General features: G+C 42.7%; 1 protein-coding gene across 1 annotated transcript in view; it reads left to right on the top strand.

Annotated features, from left to right (window-relative positions):
- Positions 1-19968, top strand: part of SLC16A12 (solute carrier family 16 member 12) — a 43338-nt gene that overhangs the window by 11824 nt on the left and 11546 nt on the right. Inside the window, exons 2-3 of the mRNA XM_033149228.1 lie at positions 5149-5218; positions 16444-16661. Coding sequence (XP_033005119.1) covers positions 16477-16661 — 185 coding nt within the window. The 5' untranslated portion in view covers positions 5149-5218; positions 16444-16476. The remainder of the gene's footprint in view (positions 1-5148; positions 5219-16443; positions 16662-19968) is intronic.

Raw genomic sequence — 19968 nt, 5'->3', positions numbered from 1 at the left:
ATCTTATTTCATGTTGTAGTGGAAGATTGTAATTATTCTCACTAAGCTTGATTATTTATCATTTTTGTGAGATGTTAATGGCGTGGGCGGTAATCTTTAAGGAAATAACATTTCTTTTGTTTGTGGTGTATTGTGAAAAAAAAACACCATAATGAATGGATTTGATTTTAAAAGGAAGTTATGATACAGACACACACACACACACACCGATCTTTTTCTTGTTTTCATTTTTTTAAAATTAAACTTTAACCTCTTATTTTCTGCCAAAAGGAAAGAAAGGAAATAATATATATCCAAGGAGAAGTGTTTCCCACGAGAAAGTTATCTCTTTGGTGGTTTAGTTGAAAGGGGACAGACCTTCAGGATAATGACTTTAAAGCTGGATGATAAATTATTGCTATGGAAAATCAAGTAGATCACTTGCTTATTATTTTTATCCTCTGGTTTGGTGGCTTAACTTTTCAGTAACAATAATTGCTCAGGAAACCATTATATTACTGTTTATTTTTCTCATCATACTTAAAAAAAAATAAACAATGCAAGGATTAATGTGAACAAAGTGGATCTTGTATTTAACCCTTTGTTGATAGAAACATTGACGCTTATCGGTTTGGTTTTGGGTACGCAAGGAAGCTCTAAAGATAAAATACTTAGTGGAAGGTACTGAGGATGACCTCATTTACAAACAAAAAACTATGCTTTTATTGATAACGTTCATTTTGCAGTAAAACAATGTAGTGATACATAAGTCATGGGAGTCAACAATACCCCACTATGTAGCATACATCAGTGTCCACAAATGGTATGTGTGATCTAACTGACCCCACCGTTTGTTAAACATAAAACATTAGTATACATATAGAGTAATTATAATAGTTGCACAAGTGTAGCAGTGTAACAATCTCAAAAAAAACAAACAAACAAACTTGCAACCTCAGCACACGCTACTTGAGGAGCCTATGTAAAAACAACCCATTGCACAACTGCATGACTAAGACAGACTAAATGGTTACATGAAACACATGGTTGCTGTAAAACTGCCTCCAATTCCCATTTCCTGGAGCCAGTCCGGGAGGATATCATAGCCAATGATATCGAAAGCCAATGAGAGATCATGAAGCAAGAGCCTCACACTCCCCCGTCCCACTTTCTACAAAGGGTGATCAATGGCATCTCAGTCTCGTGGCCAGGTCTGAACCAGATTGGAATGGAACTGAGTAATACTTGTCATCCGGTAATGCTTGCCACTTGCCTCAGAATACACCTGCAATTCTGCAAACATTGTGGCTTCCCCAAGCCTGCTGCTGCTTTTGTCTTGGGTGTGGGTGCGGCTGTTTTGGCTCCATAAGCAATGGCACCTGCATGTCTGAACCAAACCGCCACACAAGAAAATGCAGCTCAGACATGAAATGGGTACAGCAACAGTTCCAGTTACCGGTAATCCTGCCTATTGTCACCTATCTGCAGCCATTGGGTCTCTTAAATGCATTGTTTCCAAGGGAGGATCCTGAGATGAGCTTAACAAGAGGTAGCCCTCCTGATCTTTCTTTTATTCACATAGTCCCCAATCCCTTTTATTATCTTATACTTTTTCTTTGCTTTAAACAACTGATCTGTCACTGCACACAGCCAGAATTCTGCAGGGGCAGTGAGCCCATTGTTGATTAATCCTTTCCAAACGAAGCAAAAAAACAAAGCAAGTATTAATGAAAAGCTGGCACAGATGTGTTCCATTTTCTTTGGGTGGTTTGCATAAGGGTGTGTTGGTTACACACATGGCAGAGATGCAAGGCTAAGCCTCCGTCTTACATGGCCTCTTCTCCTGTCCCTGGCCCCATATAACCTTTAATGGGAACAAGAGCATTCTTACACCTGTGTCTACTCAGGCAGGCACTGCATACATTAAGAATGTAGAACGGAATGTTCCAATCAGCAGCAAGCATCTAGCTCATGCTCTCCTCTCCTCTGGCACAGCTGTTGGAAAGAGAGCAGAAGGCTTTCCATTTCCATTTTCCACGGAAACCACTTGGAAATGAACTTCAAAGGTGATGTTGCTTCCCAATGTCATGATGATGTTGGGTGATTGACAGGTGGGTGGTCTCGCCTACCTGTCAAACTTGCCCCCTGGGTGTATGTGGAGATTAGGATTTGGCTCACTGGCCAGGCTCAGTTCCCCACCCCTGTTTGAATTACTCAAGAGTAGCGGCAACTTCACAACCTCCTTTATTTATTTATTTAAAAAACCCGTGTATTATACTTAGAGTCCAATCATACATTCATATATTGCTAGAAAAATTAAAATGATGACACCTATATGAAACAGATCCATGCAGATATTCATACAAATAACTAACGATCTGGTATACATAAGGACTTTGGAAATGATGGTGTGGGAGAGAGACAAGTTTATAAGAGGGGGAACTAAGCAGATAGTTGATTATTCTAAAACAGTGTATGCAAACCACTGCAAATAACATCTTTGGATAAGGCTATTTTTCTGATGTTAATTTGTCAGTCTTCCACTTCTATAGCATGTTAATTTAGTAAGACTTTGATATTCCATATTTTCTCATGCCACTTGGCTATCAGTGGGACAACTGCACCTTTCATAGCTGTGCTAGTCTCCTGCAAAAAATGAGTTTTCCGACACCTGTGCTGCTTGGGCTTGCCGATCGGAAGGTCGGTGGTTCGAATCCCCGTGACGGGGTGAGCTCCTGTGTTTCGGTCCCAGCTCCTGCCTACCTAGCAGTTCAAAAGCACGCAGTGCAAGTAGATAAACAGGTACTGCTCTGGCGGGAAGGTAAATGCGTTTCCATGCGCTGCTCTGGTTTCGCCAGAAGCGGCTTAGTGATGCTGGCCACATGACCCGGAAAAACTGTCTGCGGAAGTGGACAAATGCCGGCTCCCTCGGCCTGTAAAGTGAGATGAGCGCCGCAGCCCCAGAGTCATTTGTACTGGACTTAACTGTCAGGGGTCCCTTTACCTTTACCTTTAAGGACTAACACATTTCTTAAAGCATAAGTTTCCATGGACTACAATTCACTTCATCAGACACATGAAGTGTTTCCCTGAGTTTTTGTTGGCATCCGTCTGTCTCAGGAGACAATGGAGAAGTGTGCCATTGAGGATGAGGTCAAGCTGTTGGACAGTTTCTGCTCTGACTGTAGAGACCAATGCGGAGGAGACATGTTTGATTGCAGCTGGGGCAGATGAAGGCGTCCGGTTTTGCTGCTACAGGTGCACCATGGTGTTTCTTCTTTCTACACTCCTTATCATTCCTCCTCTGGTCATTGCTGTGGATGCACAATTTGGATGTTTGTCTCCAGGCACAAACATACAGCGGGGGCTCATGTTGCCAGCAGACATCTTTGTAACGCAGAATTGGTCTGCCAACAGGCCTAGTGCCTGAAGCTGACTCCCCATAGAGCATGTCCTTGGGGATCGGATGACAATGGGAAATGTCCACTCTGTAGGCTTCTCACTCAGGTTTCTCTTCCATGACTAGTTTGCCTCAGATTCCTGCTAGAATCCCAAATCAGCTCTGCTTTAATTTACACACATATACTCTCTTTTTGTTGTTGTTAAAGAATTTATTCATTTTCAATAACAATCTTCCAGTTAACAACAAATTAAATCAATCCAAATTACAATAATAACTATACACTAATTATATACACACACACACATATACTCTCAGGCTTGGTGGGGGTGGATTTACAGGTACTTCAGGAAATTACCATTGATCAAATCCTGAAGATAGCATAACAGAACTACCTTAGGATCTTGTGGTGTAGTATAACCAGTTATTTCATTAATTAAATGCAAAATTTCTATTAAGAAGGGGTAAGCAGTTGTTGTTCTTTAAAAATCACTACTTTTCCTAAAAGGCGTGAGGGCAAAAATGTTCCTCTTTAACCAGGATTGACAGCCAATGCTATGGGGTGTGTGTGTTATTGGGTTGTTTTTGTTTTTGTTTTGATAATTTAAAAAACACATTATTGAAATATGAACACACATAAGTAACATGGCAAAATGGATTGGGGTTCGTTTTCTAAATGTAACACTCTTGGGTAGAAAGGCAGGGGAAAGAGTCAACAACCAACTGGAAGAAAATGGTAGCTCCTGAAAACGTTTGTCCATATCAATTGCAGTCAGGAGTGCAACTGTGCAAATCTGTAGGGAACCCCCCCCCCCAAAATAACCATTCCTTCCCTGTTCATGAAGTTACTGCTGGCTGGTTACTCAGATAACAACACGGTCTTTTCCTTTTGTTCTACTGTGGGAGTTCAAAATATAGCTTTTGAGAAAAGTGTGTAATACAGAAAAATAGACCTTTGGGGTTGTAAGTTATTCAGCAACTCCAAATTGCTCATTGAGCACAGAGAATTTGCTGACTTGCCTGGCCACACCAGTTACCTTTAAACTTATGGAATGTGATTCTCTCTCTTTGAAAGACCAGAGCATTAGTTGTGTGAGCAGTTCAAAGTTTCCTAACGCCCATATAGGTAAGGAAAAAGTGCTTTCCCTTGAACTCCACTTCTTTTTCTTCTCTTTCATTGTTTCATTTCAGTTCATTTTATCCAGTTGATACTTTTCTTGTGGTGTTGCTTTTAGCCCAACGATTCTATTCTAGACTTAAGATGAGAAAAGAAGCCGTGTCTCTAAGACAATTCCAAGATCTTCCACTACTTCATGCTGCCTAGTGGTAGCACTAGTCTTGACTAAGCCTTTATCTTTAGAACACATGTCAAATCTAGACTTCAACGTACACAATAGGCTACCGATTAACAAAAATTGGGGGTGAGATGTGTCTTGGAGTAACCGTACTATAAAATAGGGATGGGGGTGGGTGGGAATTTCACATTGCGAGCCAGATCCAGAATTATCCTACCCTCCATGGACCATTTTTGATAAGAGTGTGGGGCCACCCACCTGCCAGTCCCCTGATGTAACATGTCATCAGGCACAGGATTATCTCTCATCTTAGCTTCAACTCCTCCGCCATTCCTCTTGAACTCCTTGATGTAAGATATGGATGTAAAAGTGTGGACATGCCCAGTTTCTCATGTTGCGGCATACAATGATCTTTATATAAATCCCTCTTTTTTCTTTTCTTTTTTAAGAACCACCTTGTTTATTTACTTACAGATATGTCCTTCCATCTCTTTGCTCTGATCTGCTGACAAGTACATATCCCGGCAGCTCCCAAATCCATAAGGTAAGCAAAGTGTTACGGATTCAGATATACATGGGGTTTACATTATTATTGCTATTACTGTTGTTTATTATAATAAATTGCATGGTGGTTCACAACTCAAAAATATGAAATAAGAACACAAAATACATAACACAAAATACATAAGAAAACAAAAACGGAAGCAAAATCATTTACTCCACTAACACATTTAAAAGGCCTTGGAATGTTAATCAGCCCAAAGCCTGGTTGAAGATAAACGTTTTTGCCTGGCTCCTAAAGATATATAATGAAGGTGCCAGGTCAGCCTCCCTGGGGAGAACATTCCACAAATGGGCAGCTTCTGCAGAAAAGGCCCGTTCTTGTGTTGCCAGCCTCCAGACCTCTTGTAGAAGGGGCACACAAAGAAGGACCTCAGATGATCACAGCATTCAGGTTGGTTCATATGGAGGGAGGTGGACCTTGTGGTATTGTGGTCCTGGGCCTTTTGAGGCTTTATAGGTCAAAACCAGCACTTTGAATTGGGCCCGGAAAGTAATTGGCAGTTGGGCCAGGGTCAATGTAATATATTCAAACCATCTTGCTCCAATGAGAAACCTGGCCACCAAATTCTGCACCAGTTGAAGTTTCTGAACCATCTTTGGAGGCAGCCCCGCATACTGCCTTTATTCCTAAAAAACAAAAACAAAAAACAAAACCAACTAATGTTGCCATTGCAATCTGTTTACATTATTTAGAAATCTAAAAAATAATGTGATTCAGCTTAAATTAACTATGGGCCTAGCTAGATATTCTTTCTATTGAGCATTCTATTGAGCATGATTGGTGCTCATAACGCTATCACGTTTCTCTATGTGCAAAAGGTTTGGGGTGGTCACGTTGGGTCACTTCCCGTCAGTGCACACCCCATATTTTTTCAGTCTCTACTATTTATACATTTCTGTATTTGGGTTGCAATTCAGTTTCATGCATTCATTCATTTCTGAACCTCTCTGCTGGCAAATAAAGCTTTTGGTCTCTTTTTAAATCCTAGTCCCACCTGGTTTAGAGGATAAACTCACAGGCCGTGTGTGTTCTTGATACACAGTTGGCTGCTAATAGATATGAAATTGGCAGTGATAGCAGCAGGAGCAGTTGTAGCAGCCGCAGCACTGAAACAGAAGCAATATGCTCTTTATCCTCTGTGACTGCCTCAACTTCAGGTCAAGGGTCGAAGCGAGACTGGCAAAGGAGATTTGGAGGCGGTTCAGCCAGGGTGACACAAATGTATCCAAACCTTTACGTGAGGTCAACAAACGTCTCAGGAATCTGTTCACCCTTCAGCTATGCTGTTCCTTGTTAGGACTGTACCACCTCAGAATTCACATGGGGGTGGGGTGGGATTGCTGCTTCAAAGCTGCTCAACCGACCTATGGCTTCTAGGCAGTTTGGTTTATTCAGGAGCACTGAATAAATTTTCAAGTCAGTTTTGGGAATTGGAGAGTATTTGGTGCTGCCGATACAGGGCCATATTAGGCAAGTGGACTACGGTGGCATACAACAGATCTTGATTTTTGGAAGTGAAAATAAATGAGACATGTGTGATCTCTTGTGTGAGTGTATCCACACCCCACCCTCATTTTCTTATTTACCACTTATAAAACATCAGCAACAGCAACAACTTCTCTTGTAGTCCCTACAGATCAGTTTAGTTCATCAAGGCCTTTCCAAATTCACCTCTGATTTTACTTTAGGTGAAATTTTGTGGAAACTCCAGGGTATACTGAAATACACCCATTTCCCACAAACACAGGGCTCATTCCCACAATGAGCTCTTAAAGCAAGGAATTTCTAATAACTTGGTTAATGGGGATTGTGTCAGATTTGTGTTTGCATTGCTGGCTGCACTGCAGTATTGAGCCTCATTGTTGCAACATGTTCGTCAATAACTGCCATGTTAAAGCCCCTCTTTTAAAAAGCCCATACGTCTAAAGAAAGCTCACTTGATTCTTGTGGTTGAGCTATGGACATCCCCTACTTTTGGATATATTCTTTTATTGCTTCCATAAATCCCCTGATGGTCAACAGTGGTGGTAGTTGAGAGAGGGTAGAATCAATACAATGAGGTTTGATGATGTACACTGATGGGCATCATAATTTTCAGAAGCATAACGCACCAAGCAAACCTGCAATAAGTGGAAGTAATGGCCATTGAGAAAGATTAATATTATAGTACTAGTAATGGATTTTGTCCATTATCAGAATACATGTCCAATTAAAAAAAAAAAAGAGCCAGTGTGTCTGGTTGGGTATGTTTTCATGCTCAAAACTAGGAAACAATTGATCCTAGCATTGTTTGATTTCCACCCTGATAGCAAGGAAGACCTCACTTATATCCATGTGAAAATGAGAGAGAACTAATTAGGGATGGAAAATACCAAGAGATATAGTTGAGTGCTCATTAAATAGGTCACTGCTCAAGTGTCTTTTTAAAATTAGGAGTGCTGAAACTCCAGCCAGCCTCCAGGCTCGGCTCTCTGACTTGGAAGTTCTTCCCCTAGAATCCACAAAGGGTTGGAACTTAATTCTTATGCTGACTAATGGAAATTGTTGCTTGGTTGGTTTCAGTAAGTGTTTTTCCTCAACATCCTGTACCCAGTTTATACTTTCTGCGAGGGTTTGTGTCCAGTCCAGGATTTCTGGGCTGTATACATATTACAGTGGAATTAATTAAATAACTGGAGGAACAAGGTGTGGTTGGAGAAAAGGTGGGTGGTAGGACTGTGGGAAAACAAAGTGAGAAAGATTGCAGCTACATCAAGATATGCAGCTTTTAAAGAGGCAGGACAGTTTCACCTGGCAACCCTGTGTTTAACAAGGGAACAGGCACAATGGTCTGGGAAAGAGACCTTGATGGGAATTGTAGCCTGAGTCCAAAGCATGGGGTGATTAACTCTGTGTGTCATTGGGTTTGTGTTTCTTGATCATCAGCCTTCCAAGTTCCATGTTTGAAACTGAGGGGTCATTTAGAAACAACACCGATACACAACCTTGTGATGTTGTGTGGGGTCTACTGCCTAAAAGAAAATGTCAGAAATTCCATTGGTTTTCTTGGTTGATTCCTTTCCTTCCAATTGTTTGGGCTCCATCCTGTGCCCCTTCAGCTCCCAATGTGGCTGAAATGCTGCCATTGTATCATGTCTAGCCCTTAATGCTTAATCCCACACTATTTTGCAGTTATCCACCCAAGTGGATGCTGTTTCTGACTTCATGTTGATGTGAACGAGAGCTTGTACTTACTCCGCTTTTAGCTTCTGTTACATGTACAGCTTCTCATAATAGGTGTTTTTAGATGGCGACCACTCACGAGCTCTAGAGTTGAGGCAGATTAAGTATCCTCACTCTGATGTATCACATTTCTATTTAGTTTCACCATTCCCGTCCCTCATGGGGCTCCTGAGCATTTAACAGCTGTCCAGTTTTCATCAAGTTTCCCTATCACTCATTCACTTCTGGGAAATCTCCCCCCCCCACTCCCAGGAAGCAACAGAAACACAGAGATACCACCTAGGAAAAACAAAATAGGAAACAAAATAGGAAATTCTTTCCAGTAGCACCTTAGAGATATCTGAAGAAGTGTGCATGCACACGAAAGCTCATACCAAGAACAAACTCAGTTGGTCTCTAAGGTGCTACTGGAAAGAATTTCCTATTTTGTTTCCTATTTTGTTTCGACTATGGCAGACCAACACGGCTACCCACCTGTAACTGCACCTAGGAAAAACACCTTCCATTTTTTTCACTTGCTGCTATGCTTCCTCTTCAAAGTCTGTTGCTCACTGTAATGGTGATGCTGGTGATGTTTTTGCTTTCAGGTAATGCACAGATTAGTTTCCCCAACATTTGATCTACAGATTAGGAAGGTGTGTCTCATTATTACACTAAGATGAATACAATGGTATCTCCAAATGGCCCTAAAAAAACAAAAGCCTCAACAGGATATTTCTATTAGTTCTGTGCCGAAACCTGTCCTCCACTTTCCAAAATGTTTTCTTCCCCTGCCAAAAAAATGTCTTCAATTTTCCGCCTCATTCTCAGGGTTTAGAATTTCTTTATCATTTCGTGGGGTGCAGGATTGAGCCTAACTTAACATTGCACAGCAGCCATGGATGGTGTGTTTTCTAAATTCCCATTGAACATTTCTTCACTGCTCTGACTGCAGGCTTCACAGCTGCCTCTGCTTCCTGGTCTGAAAAAGTCCAGCAGTAGAAAGTGACATCTATACCATACATTTAAAGCATATGACTGCTCCCCCCCCCCCAAAGGATTCTGGGAACTGCAGTTTGAGGTGCTAGGATTTGTAGCTAAGTGAGGAGTAAACTACAGTTCCCAGAGGGGAGGCCATGTGCTTTACATGTATGGTGTGGCAGTGACCTTTCTCCCTGAAGTCCCTTAGTGCAGTGTTTTTCAACCTTTTTTGGGCAAAGGTACACTTGTTTCATGAAAAAAATCACGAGGCACACCATCATTAGAAAATGTTAAAAAATTTAACTCTGTGCCTATATTGACTATATATAAAGTAATTCTCTTGAATTTGTTGTTGTTGTTGTTCAGTCGTTCAGTCGTGTCCGACTCTTCGTGACCCCATGGACCAGAGCACGCCAGGCACGCCTATCATTCACTGCCTCCCGCAGTTTGGCCAAACTCATGTTAGTAGCTTCGAGAATACTGTCCAACCATCTCATCCTTTGTCGTCCCCTTCTCCTTGTGCCCTCCATCTTTCCCAACATCAGGGTCTTTTCCAGGGAGTCTTCTCTTCTCATGAGGTGGCCAAAGTACTGGAGCCTCAACTTCAGGATCTGTCCTTCTAGTGAGCACTCAGGGCCGATTTCCTTGAGAATGGATAGGTTTGATCTTCTTGCAGTCCATGGGACTCTCAAGAGTCTCCTCCAGCACCATAATTCAAAAGCATCAATTCTTCGGCAATCAGCCTTCTTGATGGTCCAGCTCTCACTTCCGTACATTACTACTGGGAAAACCATAGCTTTAACTATACGGACCTTTGTTGGCAAGGTGATGTCTTTGCTTTTTAAGATGCTGTCTAGGTTTGTCATTGCTTTTCTCCCAAGAAGCAGGCGTCTTCTAATTTCGTGACTGCTGTCACCATCTGCAGTGATCATGGAACCCAAGAAAGTAAAATCTCTCACTGCCTCCATTTCTTCCCCTTCTATTTGCCAGGAGGTGATGGGACCAGTGGCCATGATCTTAGTTTTTTTGATGTTGAGCTTCAGACCATATTTTGCGCTTTCCTCTTTCACCCTCATTAAAAGGTTCTTCAATTCCTCCTCACTTTCTGCCATCAAGGTTGTATCATCAGCATATCTGAGGTTGTTGATATTTTTTCTGGCAATCTTAATTCCGATTTGGGATTCATCCAGCCCAGCCTTTCGCATGATGAATTCTGCATATAAGTTAAATAAGCAGGGAGACAATATACAGCCTTGTCGTACTCCTTTCCCAATTTTGAACCAATCAGTTATTCCATATCCAGTTCTAACTGTAGCTTCTTGTCCCAAATAGAGATTTCTCAGGAATCTCTTGAATAGGAATCAAATAAACACAATTCTCTTGAATAGGAATCAAATAAACACAATTTTTCCCACGGCACACCAGGCAACATCTCGCGGCACACTAGTGTGCCGTGGAACAGTGGTTGAAAAACACTGCCTTAGTGGGCTAGAGAGGCCAGCTACCAGTTGCAGGATCCAGGCTCCTTTGCTATCCTTTCAATATGCCCATAAAGTAACTGGGATTGTAAGCTCTCTTCTACGGATGCCCTACTGAAAGCAATGCAGAAGAGGTGCATTTCAGCAGGTACAGCTCAGCTTCTCGCCCTGCATGACACTTCACACCCACTGAGAAGTCCTTTTCCATGCAGCTCTTAAAGTGACCTCACCGTCTCCCTGCATGAACGGACTGCAGCCTAGCACACACGGCTCCTTCATTCAGCTGCCCACTGTAGGAGAATAACAATAAAACAATGAACAATGACTACTGCAATCAACGCATGATAATACCACCAAGGCAACTATCAGCAAACAAACAATAAACGTCCATAAAAATGGCTAAGGCAGTTTCTTTCCCAAATAGGTTTTATCCTAAACAATAGCAAACACAGAAAATAAAGAGTTCACTAGTAATATATCAGTGATTCAGTGCTCATTTCTTCTCTTTCCAAAACAGATCTTATCTTGAACAATTGCAAATGCAGTAATAAAGAGTCCACTAGTGATATACCAGTGGTTCAGTGCTCAGACGTCGTTCCGGTAATCCGACGTTTCGTCGCTAAAAAGCTTAGTCATCGAGCTTTGTGGTAAATAATATACAAGAAAAGACAGTATGTACCGGTAAACGACTTGAAGCAGGGGTACATCTGTCCCCATCTGCATGTTTCTTCAGTTTGTTAAACCTGAACCACTGATATATTACAAGTGAGCTCTTTATGTACTGTGTTTGCTATTGTTTAAGATATATATAATATAAGTATAATATAAATATAATATAAATATAATATAAATATAATATAAATTTTTATTTATACCCCGCCCTTCCCAGCCAAAACTGGGCTCAGGGCGGCTAACACTAATTAAAATCACAGCAAAAACATAAAAACAATGAATTTAAAATACAGATTAAAATACAAATTTAAAAATTCAAAATTAAAACTGCAGTCTCATTTTCAAATAGCCCACCAATAAAAGAATGAAGCATAACTATCAAACAGAAACCAACCCAAAGGCCAGGTGGAACAGCTCCGTCTTGCAGGCCCTGCGGAAAGATGCCAAATCCCGCAGGGCCCTGGTCTCTTGTGATAGATTGTTCCACCAAGTCGGTGCCAATACTGAGAAAGCCCTGGCCCTAGTTGAGGCCAACCTAGCATCTTTGTTGCTCGGGACCTCCAAAAGATTATTATTTGAGGACCTTATGGTCCTACACGGGACATACCAGGAGAGGTATAAAACCTATTTGGGAAAGAAACTACCTTTGCCATTTTTATGGATGTTTATTGTTTACAGGTAGTTGCCTTGGTGATATTATCCTGTGTTGTTCACTGCAGAAGAAAGCAGAAATCGCTGCCTTTTAGAGAAGCTTTTAGGGAAGCTCTAGGTTTAAGGTCACATTTAGATTTGACACCTTTGTTTTCCAGACGAAGTCTCTTGGGGTTGTCTTGAACTAAGGCCTATTTAGCATAGACCAGGCATAGGCAAACTCGGCCCTCCAGGTGATTTGGGACTAAAATTCCCATCACCCCTGGCCACTGGTCCTGTTAGCTAGGGATCATGGGAGTTGTAGTCCCGAAACATCTGGAGGGCCGAGTTTGCCTATGCTTGGCATAGACCCACTAAAATTAATGAACTTAAGTTAGTCAATAAACTTCAGTGGCTCTACTTTGAGTAAGACTTGGTTGAAGACAACCCTTAAATTTAAATTTTAAATAAGTTCAAATTTAGCTGGCGCACTAGCAGAAGCCAATGCAATGGCTTTCACTCGTGCAGTGGGGCTCCCTCCCCTGCATCTCCCCCAAATCCTCATTGGAGAGCTGGGAGAGCCCCCAAAACATTACTTGGAGAGAGGAGGAGGGGATCATTTTGTCTGACAAGCAAGTAGTATGGCGTGGGGGAAAACCGTACCTGTTGCATTTCTTTCAGATGTGAATTAAAGGCAACACACCATTATTGGGGGGGGGGTTGTGATGGTTTTAAGGTACTTTCAGAAACATGACAATGGGTTGTTATGGCAACAGTTGTTTTTTTTAACTCATTGGATTTCCTTCAGGTAGGGTAAATCTGGATTGGATTGGGAAATCTGGAAAGCTAGGCACTGACATTTTAATGCTCACTATGTCATAAGGACACTGGAAATAAACGTGGAGCACCGATACATAATAAACATCTTTCTGGAAGCAGACTGATTTTTCGCTTGGCACTTAACACAGTTTGAGTAGAGTGGTCAGGTGGGAGGGGGAGCAGGGCTGCTATACTTGCTGCAATCCTGCTTTTCTACAGCTGTTAAAGGTGCCAGGAGTCCTGCCTTTCTTCCAAACCTCTCTTCCACTTTTGGTGTGGTTGCATGTAAGTCATGTGCCCGGCTATAAAGGAGCAGCTTTTATAGAAACGTTTGGGGGAAATGGAATGTAAAACATGTCATGCATAAAAGTTAATATGCAAAATGCTGAGATTCTTAGGAAGCACGTTTCTGCCAGATCTCCTATTGATCTGAGAGCCACATCCCGCTTGGAGTTGGTGTGTATGTTCAAGCAGGGCACTTGATACGCAGCAGAGGATACGAGGCAGCTTTGATGATCACAGTTTTAAAAATAAAGAAGGGAGACCCTTGACAACTGGATGAAAGACATGAATACTCTTCTACCCAGCACAGATATACAGGTATAGTGAAATGTGCAGAACTGCTGCCTGTTACGAACAGCTCATTCCACTGAATGGGACCTTGGGCCTCTGCCCCAAAGTCCTGGCCTGGCTGGCACCACACCATAGTTCTGTCAAGGTAGGGACCATTGTGCAAACTATTACAAATGCGAGTCCTGGGCACATTCCTGGACTTTATTGGTAGTTATGATGTGGGGCCATAACATTAGAGTTGGCCTCAAGTTCAGTGCTAATAAAGCTGAAATGGAACTAAAAGCTTCTTCCAAGCCGCTTATCGTTGTTTATCTTGAAATGGACTCAGTTCCCTCCTAGAAATGGCATCGGATAAGGTTTCATGGGACTGCCTGTGATTCTTGTCAGCAGGAATATTGTGTGTTCAACCACTAAAGGATTAGGCTGCAGCTGGGCTATTTTAGGTCTCACTCCAAAGAAAACTAAATCACATACCAGACAGCTTTGCTTATTTGTTTTTTATTATTTTTATTTTTAAAAAAGAATTCTTCATTCAGCAGAGGAAGAAACATCCTTTTCAACAGAGCAACATAATGTTAATGTTGATGGTCCAAATAAAGTGCTTTTGCTTGAGTAAGGTAGTGGAAAGTGTGGTAGTGTCTTAGCTCCAGGGTTTCTCCAGATAATTTAGGCTCTCTGACCTGGAAGTCATTTCCCTTGTTCTCAGATGAACAAGGGGACATATCCATACTATGAACTAATAACGGTTCATAAATATGAGGAGGTTTTTTCTATCAGTGTAATTGTTAAGACTTTCTCCAGAGAATTCTGAGAACTATGCAACACCATAGTTAAAAAATCCATTCATATCTATGAGGCGGCTTTTATATCCATTTAATTGTTAAGGTTTTCCCCAGAGAATTTTGGGAACTGGGAATTCTGAGACTGGGAACCCTTTCAACACAGCTTCCTACCCCTGTCCAATAAGACTCTAAAATTGGGCCCTGACAGCAATTGGCAACTGACCAGGTCCAGTGAAAGAAGTTGTGTGGGTTTTTAGATGAAGGTGTAAGGTGTTTTATTCACTTTTGCTTAGTAAATTTGCTTACCAGTTTTCACCTAATGGCGATTTACAGCACAATTAATCCCAACAATAATAGACCCATGATAAACCCATTTGAATAAAACTATGAACAACATGGCATTCTTTAGAGATACCTGGGTTATTCTGTTGGTATGCTGGCTTGCATATGACTGGAACTGAACTGGATACAGTCGTACCTTGGTTCTCAAACAATGTATTCCAGGAGTCCGTTCAACTCCCAGAACCGTTCGAAAACCAAGGCGTGGCTTCGGATTAGCTGCAGGAGCATCCTGCAGCCAATCGGAAGCCACGCTGGACGTTCGGCTTCCGAAAATCGTTCGAAAACCAGAACACTCACTCCTGGGTTTCGATTGTTCGGGAGCCGATTTGTTTGGGAGCCAAGGCGTTTGAGATCCAAGATACGACTGTATCTTTTTATTTTTATTTTTTACTGTACTGGCTTCTCCTTTGGATTTCATGGATTTATATTTGAACATATTTGTAAAACTCCTCTGAGGGGCAACTTAACCTAAAAAGTAAAAAGGTAAAGGTAAAGGGACCCCTGACCGTTAGGTCCAGTCGCGGACGACTCTGGGGTTGCGGCGCTCATCTCGCTTTACTGGCCGAGGGAGCCGGCGTACAGCTTCCGGGTCATGTGGCCAGCATGACAAAGCCACTTCTGGCAAACCAGAACAGCGCACGGAAACACTGTTTACCTTCCTGCCAGAGCAGTACCTATTTATCTACTTGCATTGCGTGCTTTCGAACTGCTAGGTTGGCAGGAGCAGGGACTGAGCAATGAGAAAACCTAAAAAGTACTGTAGTATAAAAGCTTTTTAAACTAACAAATAGGGACGAGGTCTAGGAAAAGGAAGCATATTCTGCAGAGACTGCATTTGAAACTGGCTGGCTGTCTTTGGGATTTAGTGGTGCCCATCTTGGGTCTGGCTTTAAATTCCAGCTTGCCGATCCAGTTCCTCATTCAAGCAAAGCCATAAGGGAGATGATCTTCAAAGGCACTTTTGACAGTTGGGCCGCTTGATGTTAGTTATGCCTTTGACATTCTACCCTTCCCAACTTTAGAAAGTTGTTAACTGCTTTCCCCCCGCCACCACTGGAGGGGAAATACTGTTGTCTCAGCCATGAAAGATGCATGCAAACCTTTTAAGAGTCACCATTCTGCACTTCTGGAAGATTAGCCTGTGAGGAGGCCTTCTCCTCCTCCTCCTCCTCCTCCTCCTCCTCCTCCTCCTCCTCCTCCTCCTTGCAATTATTACATGAATACAAATGTACTATCATACATCTAAGGCTGTGATCCTGTGCATGGTTACTTAGGAATGAATGATGTTAATGGAACATCTGAGTAAATATTGGTTTGTGGACTGGACTCTAAGCCACCTCACCAGCTCCCAAGTATCGAAGTAAAACAACAGGACATTGCAGTTCAGGATGCATTTTGAATGTTAACGTTCTATGATTTAAAAATATTCTGATGATAGATTTTCTGTCAGATACAGAGATTCCATCTGTTATGGGTGAGGCAGAACATGAAGTGAGATCAATGGAGTGACTCTGGATTAAAGTGGTGAATATGGCCCATAGTCAGCTGCTGCCAACAATGCATAGAATTTGCTCCTGTGGTTGTTGGGAGTTAAAAATAAAAAGCTTAACTTTAAACAATAAAGCTTGCCTCTCCATTGAACTATTTGATAGTGGCCTTTGACAGAGCCATGTGTGGTTTGCTTTGATCTGTTCACAATTGTTTCTTTTTTGTTTTCTTGTTTCAGATGTCAAATAACCCACGAGCCAGGTAACATTCCATGCATACCTTGCCTGTCAACTGGCAGGTCTTGCAGAGTGACTCTGGACAGAAAGGAAGACTCCCTATCCCAGCCATGGCTGCACCAAGGAAAGGTTTAAGTGCCTCCCCTCCCGATGGTGGCTGGGGGTGGATGATTGTGATCGGCTGCTTCCTTGTTACTATCTGCACGAGAGCTGTAACAAGGTAAGGGCGTTTATGGGTGTGATTCTTCACCCAGCTTTTGTTGTTGTTATCCCCTGCTTGAAAGCGGTGGGAAATGCTACCTCGTGGTCAAGGAATGGAGGATGTTAATTAATTTATCTGGACACTTCTTAGCTACGTTATCTGCAGAATGATTATAGCAGTCCACTGGATAGCTCAGCTGGTTAGAGCATGGTGCTGATAACACCAAGGTCGCAGGTTTGATCCCCACGTGGGACAGCTACATAGTCCTGCATTGCATGAGATTGGACTAGAACTAGATGATCCTCAAGGTCCCTCCCAACTCAATGGTTCTAAGTCTAATAACAGCAGGATTGCTTTGCTAAGGCAGCATTAAAAGTGTGTCACAGACATTGAGAAAGACCCAGGTGGATCACCTGAGGGGAGTGCATTGAACTATGGATGTGACATCCCTCTGCATCCTCACCAGTCTCACCTGATACATGATGGTACCTTCCTCTGCAGAGCCGCGAAGACATGTAGGGTTGTAACCGGCTGTGTCATACTCTTGAGTACACCTACTGAACTTGTTGGCTTTGAGTTAGTCAACCCATAGAGTGGATGAGGGCTATCAAGCTGATACTGAATCCAGACAAGATGGGTTCCATCCAGATAAAGTGTGTGGATGGAAGCTTGCAACCTGTGCTGTTTGGACATGTACTTCCCCTGGAGGACAAAGAGTGGAATTCTGGAGTTCTCCATGCCAACTGGGGAAGCTCGAGTGGTGATAGCAGCCAGGAGTGTTGTTGTTTTTTACCAATTTTGACTGGTATGCCAACTGTGCACCAGTCTGGGGAAGTCTGACCTTGCCTCAGTTATCCAAGTGTTAGTGATATGCGGGCTGGATTTCTGCAACGTGCTCCACGTAGGACTGTCTTTGAAGACTGCCAAGAACATAAGAAGATCCCTGCTGGATCAGGCCAGTGCTCAATTTTCTCTTCTCAGTATGGCCAACCAGATGACTTCAATTGGTACAGAATGCAGCTGGCTGAGTCCTGGTAGGAGCCTGGCAATTGGTTCATGAGGCTAAGACCAATTGAAAATGAGGTGGTTGCATTTATTTAACAGGGAGCAATTTAAATCCCCATCAGGGCACGGGGCTGAAGCTTCTCTGCCCACCTCAGCACTGTGCCAACTTTTTTTCATTTTGCTGCCACCTTCAAAATTGGTGGGCTCTTGGGAATCTGCTTTGAGTGGGACAGAAGAATTTGCAGCGGGTGGGGGATGCAGTCGGGGTTAGGCACCACAGCTTTGAAGCCTTAAATGCTTCGGATCTGAGTTACTTCGAGGACCGCCTTTGCAGCCTGTCCGTATATTAAGATCTGCAACGGAGGCCCTCACATGCCTGCCACTGAGAGGGTGGAGAGAACAAGAGGGAGGTCACAGTGGCCTCACATTTCTAGAAGACATTTCCTGCTGGGATTCCTCAAACCCCATCGTCACACGCATCCAGGAGAGCCCTGGATACCCACCTTTGTTTTCTTCTCAGATTATTTTCCTGTAGCAGTTTTGCTTGGACAATTTATGTGTGCATTTCTTGCTTTTATTAATATATGTGAGGTTTTAATTGCAATTGTACTGCATTGCATTTTCTTTTGTAATCTGCCTTTGCGGTGGTGGTGGTGTTTGACCTTTACAAGGCAACCTAAAAGTACTGTTTCGGCATTGGATCTAGTAAAACTGCAGAATAAGCTCCTTTTCCAGACCTGGGCATAGCCTGAGGTGGGGACTCATTAAGGAATACAAAGGTGCTGATGACCAATCAGATTCTTGAGGCTGAGCAAATGAGGTTGCCAGGGTAACAGTGGGCATGATGTCAACACAGGAGAAAATGTCCATTTTTTACATGAGGCTTGGCTTGCATTTTTAGCAAGGTTTTTGTGGAAGAAGAAGGTTTGGGCCAGAGGCCATGTGGGCCGAGGGATGGAGGAGACACAGGAATGGTGTTTTGGCTGCCTTTAAATCCAGTGCTGTGCCACTGTAGCAAGCAAGTCCCTCTTGAGATGTGATGCTCAGAACCCTCTCTCCATCCAGACTCAGGTGTAAGTAAACCATATTTCATAAAGACCCTACAGCCTCCACTGTGCCCAAAGGAAACATAAGCCCTGGTTGGGTGCCAAGACCCCTTGTATCTTGCACTGCTCAGCAGAGGTTGGGGTGGCTGAGAACAGTACTTTAAATAACTGTAATTAATCTTAGCACCTGAGGCTACAAGTTTCTTTTCTATACGATAACAGATTAGGTGTCTTATACAACTCACTGCTCTTTCATCACATCCTAATCTTGCGGTCTGAGGCTTACTCTGCTTAGTGATAGGACAGACCTAAGTTCATATCCTTTCTGAAAATTATGCAAGAGGATGGCATATGAAAAAAACAAGGTGAGGATGACCTCTTGTTAGCACTGCCCCCTTGTCAGAGTCTCTCCTCAAGGAAATCCTGACAAACCAGCTCCCCCTTGACTTTTCAAAGGTTGTCCTGGCCTGTACAGGCAACACCCAAGGGTGTTCTTGGTCCCCATGCATGTCAGCGGAGCACACATAAGCCCGTTCCACCCCTGTCCAAAAGGACCCATGTGTTGGTGGTTGCACATCGCTTGAATGCACACAAAATTATTGCCACCCGTATTCTGAGTTGTTTTTGCCCCAACTGTTGATTGATTGGTTGCAATAATGGTGTCAGGGTATGGTCTGAAGGTGAGGACTGGAGAATGCATTCTATGGCAGATCAGCTTCTCTCAGAAGCAGAGAGAGAGAGACAGGAGCTGAACAGCTTAGGGAAGAGTTATCCAGTTTCGAGATAATGACAAGAGAACCAGAAGGGAGGGGGCAGCTAGTCGAGATGTCTCTTAAGAGTGTGGGGGACCCCCCCCCCCCGTTCACCATGGATTCAGAGGTCCGAACGTATCAGAGAGCAAAAGAGTCAGAGGGAGGAAGGAACGTCCCATTGACACCCAAAATGCTGCAGAAGTCGGAAGGAGAATTAGACTTGCCAACTGCCCTCCTTGCAGAGAGCTGTGTATTTGTGCTTGCAACATGATGCTGTAATAAAAGGACTATAAATCTGTCAACTGCTCATTAATTCTTATCTGTGAAGTTTCCAAAGGGAGGGGAGGACTCTCCATGCCTGACAGTTGGTGACTTTTTTAAAAGCTATAATTTTGATGTGAGCCACCTTGTGCAGATGGTGACACATCAGTTTAGGAAACATTTCCCATGACCAAGACGCTTTGTATATGATTTACACTTGTTCAAAAAGTAGTTATTAAGTTTGTTTAATAATTTTCTTTG

The sequence above is a fragment of the Lacerta agilis genome, chromosome 5 (assembly GCF_009819535.1).
Source record: "Lacerta agilis isolate rLacAgi1 chromosome 5, rLacAgi1.pri, whole genome shotgun sequence".
Lineage (NCBI taxonomy): Eukaryota > Metazoa > Chordata > Lepidosauria > Squamata > Lacertidae > Lacerta > Lacerta agilis.
The sequence above is the reverse complement of the archived record's forward strand: the minus strand, read 5'-3'. Positions and strand labels throughout refer to the sequence as shown.